The sequence below is a fragment of the Carassius auratus genome, chromosome 28, assembly GCF_003368295.1.
Source record: "Carassius auratus strain Wakin chromosome 28, ASM336829v1, whole genome shotgun sequence".
In the NCBI taxonomy this organism is placed as follows: Eukaryota; Metazoa; Chordata; class Actinopteri; order Cypriniformes; family Cyprinidae; genus Carassius; species Carassius auratus.
Window position 1 is genome coordinate 8168876 of NC_039270.1, and position 4938 is coordinate 8173813.

General features: G+C 33.2%; 1 protein-coding gene across 1 annotated transcript; it reads left to right on the forward strand.

Annotated features, from left to right (window-relative positions):
- The first annotated feature begins 1859 nt into the window (after positions 1-1859).
- LOC113047615 (relaxin-3-like) lies at positions 1860-3816 on the forward strand. The gene is made up of 2 exons (XM_026208979.1): positions 1860-2200; positions 3318-3816. The coding sequence occupies exons 1-2, from the start codon at positions 2038-2040 to the stop codon at positions 3578-3580; spliced, it is 426 nt and encodes a 141-aa protein (XP_026064764.1). The 5' UTR covers positions 1860-2037; the 3' UTR covers positions 3581-3816.
- The last annotated feature ends 1122 nt before the right edge of the window (positions 3817-4938 follow it).

The window sequence follows — 4938 nt, forward strand, 5'->3', positions numbered from 1 at the left end:
TACGTCAGAATGAAATCTGATCTGAATCCTCGTTGAATAAGAGCTTTTAGCACAAGATCCAACACACTCTTCATCCACATAAAGCGAAATATATGAAATAAAATGTGATGTATTACAAAAGTATTTTGAAAACCAGCCACACTTCTACTCCATTTGACCTTCAAAAAATAATAATACACTTAAATCACCTACACTTGAATTCATTTTAATTACGAAATTCAGGTTCATGGTTCGGTTCATCATAAAATTTTGTTCTCATATTGTTTTTTGAATGAACTGCATATATTTAAAATAACTTAATAAATCCAGAGAAAATGACTTCTTCTTGATAAGATTTCAAATAATATATGCTACACACACACATATATATATATATATATGCTATTAAATTATACATATATTTGCATGGCCACCATGCATCCTCCATGCGTCAAATATTGTGGATAATGTCTCTCTAAATGTCACGATGTTGTCATTGTTATCTTCCCATTCATTAAAAATTCATTATTCTGTTGTCATTTTGGAAATTGGTGACCTTTGTCCATGTGGATGCAAGGATTGCTCGTGTGCAATGGACTGTGTTATCACACTTTGAAAATGCCATGCTCACTACATCTCTTTGTCTCTTAACCTCTACAGCTCACAGTCATCACTTGGTCTGTTGAAAAAAATTGTAAAAATAAATTATGCAGTGAAGTGCAAAGAATGTAAAACAAGCATTCGGGTGAACTCAGGACACAGATTTTGGGGGGCTGTGCTCTTGCTTTCATAAGTGATATGCCTTTTCACCTGGTGGATATGAACATAAAACACTTTTTTACATACATATATAAAACACACTTTACATTTAACCTGAACAAAACATGCCTTAAAATTTTGAACATGAAAATACAACTATAACTATGTAACTATATATTTTAACATTAATTATTAATGTAACTATTCTTAATTAAGAATAATAAAGCATTGTAATTCAAAGAATAGAGAATTATAGCAACACCAAGGTCATGGGTTCAGATCCCAGGTAATGAATAATGCAGATAAAATGTGTATCATGAAAGCAATGTAAGTTGATTTGGATAAAATCTTTATAGATTATAAATATATAAATAAAGCTGTCATATTTGGCAAAATACATTTCTAAAAATAAACACACTTTACTCACAGGTCAAAACCTGGAAACAAACATGGCTTAAAATATGTCTAATAAAAATACATCACCTAAACATTTTAACTTTGATTATGAATTTAATCATTTTTTAAATTGAAACATTTTAAATAAAAATAATAAATCTGTAGCTCAAACAGGCACATCAAGGTCATGGGTTCGATTCCTGATAAAGTGTGTATCTTGAATGCAATGTAAGTCCCTATTAAAGCATTATATACAACATGTACATAAAACTTTCATTATTAATTTCATTATTTTTAATTGATAAAAATAATAAAGCATTTCACTATCTCAAACAGTAGAACTGATGGTCATAGGTTCGAGTCCCATGTAATGTGAAACACTATTAAAATGTGTATTTTGAATGCAAAATAAGTTTGCTACTTTGACAAAAGCATCATCCAAATGCATTAAAATGTAAATAAAAAGATTAACTGCAATGAATTTAATACAGTAGAAAAAACAGTCAGACATCTTAATTAAATCACTGCATGTAAAGAGAAATCACTGATGTTCGTAATGCAATGTCCTGACATGAGTCGTATGGCAAATATGATTCATCGATTTCAATGAAGAAAGAGTGTTTCGTGTAACAGAATGCCCTTATAATTACACATCCACCTTTCCTGCTCATGCTTTTGTTACTGGAAAGGTCTCTGCCACTATCTCAGAGGGTTATCTGTGACTCCTGCTTGGGGGGGTTTGTGCAAGTGTGCCCCTCACCTCTTTATAAGCAGATACAGGGGTCTGTGTAAAATCACAGAACTTCGCCATCAAACAGGCACCTGGTTCCAAAGCAAAGGGAGCTCAGCAGGAAACAGCTTCTGAACATCAACAGCTGCTGTCATTGGAGATCTGCTCTCAGCATGATGTGGAAAACCACAGCGCTCGCAGTGTGTCTGCTGCTGGCTGGAGTACAGGCACTGGACGGCCCCTCGTATGGAGTCAAACTATGCGGCCGGGAGTTCATCCGCGCTGTCATCTTCACCTGCGGAGGCTCTCGGTGGAAACGCTCCTTGACAAACACAGGTTAGTTGTAGAGCAGGTTTGGTAAAACTTGTCAAATTTAAAAACAATATCAATAAAAATAATAATAATAAATAATAATTTTGGAACAATATTACAAATACACTGCAAGTTAAATATTTTGGATATACATATTTAATCTCTAACTATGTTGAGCAATAGTAGATTTCATTTTAAAAATACAAAATTCATTTTAATACAGAAAAAAAAATGCTGGATTTGAAATTTTTTGCAACACAAAACATTAAAATGCAGAATTCTAGGTTGTGACAATATTACAAACATGTAGATATACATATTTAATCTCTATTTTTACTATGTTTTAAACTATGGACTCACTTATGGAATAACAAAATTCAAAAGTTTGGACAAAAGTTAAATTTCTTTCTTTCATTCTTTTTTTTTAAAGAAAAATTAATACTTTTTTTCTCGATAAAGACACAATGAATTTCTCAAAGGTGACATTAAACACATTTTCATAATGTTATAAAAAAAATACACATTTTGACCATTCTATTCATCAAGGAATCCTGAAAATATTTAGCAGCACAGACATTTTCAACATTGACAATATTAAGAAATGTTTCTCAGCAGCAAATCAGCATAGAAGAATTATTTCAGAAAGGTCATGTGACTGGAGTAATGATCCTGAAAATTCTGCTTGCATAACAAGCATTTTAAAAGACATTACAATAGAACAGTTATTTTAAACTGTAATCATTTATCACAATATTATTGTGTTTAATGTATTTTGAATTAATAAATGCAGCCTTGGTGAGCATAAAAAAAAAACAAATCTTATCAACTCCAGTGGTGTATGATCGGAAAAAAGTTCAAAACTAGTCAAAACCCTGATATCTTTCAAATTCATCAAAGCGTACAGACTTAATATATTCTTTAGGAGTTGTGCATAAATCATTACTGGAGTACATTCCACAAGCAAAACACTAGTCTTTCTTTTTCAAAATTCAATGTTTAATTCAATGTGTAACTTGCTATTTCTTTTTAATGAATTGTTAAAACTTAGAAAAAGAAGAGTTGAATAGAGTTTCTTCACCAGAAATCATAGTGATTCATAGTTTTACAACTATTACATGCAACAGCATTTCTTATTTCACAGATGAAATACTGGACTTATTCAGCTCGTATGAAAGCAATGCTCCAGACAGTGCTGCACCATCCTCCCAGCATGCCCCTGACTCAAATCTTCCATCACTGGCACAAGGGGAAAAGTTCAGCAGGCCAGCACGCTCTCTCATTTCACAGGAGGTGCTTGAAGCGTTGCGTACCGTGGACAGAAAAGGACGTGATGTAGTGGTGGGACTGTCCAACGCCTGCTGCAAGTGGGGCTGCAGCAAAGGAGAAATCAGCTCCCTTTGCTGAGAGACTAACTGCTCTATAGCATGAGTGAATAAAAAGTGTGTGTGTGTACTTCTCCTGTGCTGACTTTTTCAATCTCCATTCATATATTGTGCTTGAGACTTGTAAATGGTCTGCATTGAACTCCTGTGCATCTTGCAGTTAATTTAACTAAAGATTTTAGAATGTTTGTTGTTATAAAGTCATGTCATTTTTTTGCATTCAATGCAATGTGTTCACTTTTTAATCTTTATCTAGAGTAAATGAATAAAAATGATTATTTGCATTAATCACTAATGAATCAGTTTGTGCTCATTTGCATATTTAACCATATTAGCCATAACAATTTATGAAAACGTTTAATAATATATATATGTGTGTGTGTGTGTGTGTGTGTGTGTGTGTGTGTGTGTGTGTGTGTGTGTGTGAAATTATGTTTTTTTTTCACTCAATTTGTTCAGCTGTTGTTGTTTTAAATTAGAAAAAATCCAAAATACAAGTTATTATTAGTATCTCATTAGTGTCGGCAGACGTCCGGATCCTTTTAATGTCAGCTCCATTCAAAAGGAGAAAAAAATGTGTTTCCTAAAGACCACTTGCTTGATGCAGGAATTATGACTGATCATAAATTTGCCTATCAAAAGAAGTAAAATCAAAATAAATAAGTCCTTTCTGATTTATGCATCCGAAAAAAAAAAAAAAAAGTTCAGTTCAGTTCAGTTCAGGTCAATTCATTTAGAAGTTACAGTATGAAGCACATATTTTTACTGTGGTAAAGCCAGCTGCAGTTAAAAGAAACACGGTCTAGCCAGCCGCGAATGAAATGAGTGTGCTCGTGAATTAGTATGATTATGATTCAGAAGCAACACAGAAAGAGTGCACTTTCAGATCGCCTTCACATAGATGCCCAAAATAGCTTCATATGTAGGTTTCCATAATATGATCTGAAATATCCCCTACAAGAAGTGGCTATTAGTGTCTTCAACTTTATCAGAAATTAGAGATTTATATACCCTTCTACAGTGTAAAATGACAAAAATCTTTAAACGCTGCAGTAAAATGATTTTACATGAGGTGTGTCGATAGAAGGGGACATAACCTGTAAGAACTGAACATTGGGTTTCTATGAGGTCTTTACAGCCTTCTAAAGTGTAATAATGTCCCATATCTGGAAAAAGTTGCAGTAAAAAGTTTTCACGTGAGGTAGGCTTTGTATATAGTATGGGACATCCCCTATAACAACTTATACCATTGTTTTATTCTATTTATGAAAATGGGGTCTTTATTAGAGGGTGACATGGGAGTGAATTTTCAAATCTCTCCCGTCCCACTTCTGCAAAAAAAAAAAAATCCCAATCCCACGGAAAAACTGGGGGAAGTTC

Bases quoted from the DNA above. Each gene is read 5' to 3' on its own strand.
- LOC113047615 (XM_026208979.1), top strand. From the start codon at position 2,038: ATGATGTGGAAAACCACAGCGCTCGCAGTGTGTCTGCTGCTGGCTGGA. The intron at 2,201-3,317 runs GTTAGTTGTAGA...CTTATTTCACAG, and splicing joins ACGCTCCTTGACAAACACAG to ATGAAATACTGGACTTATTC.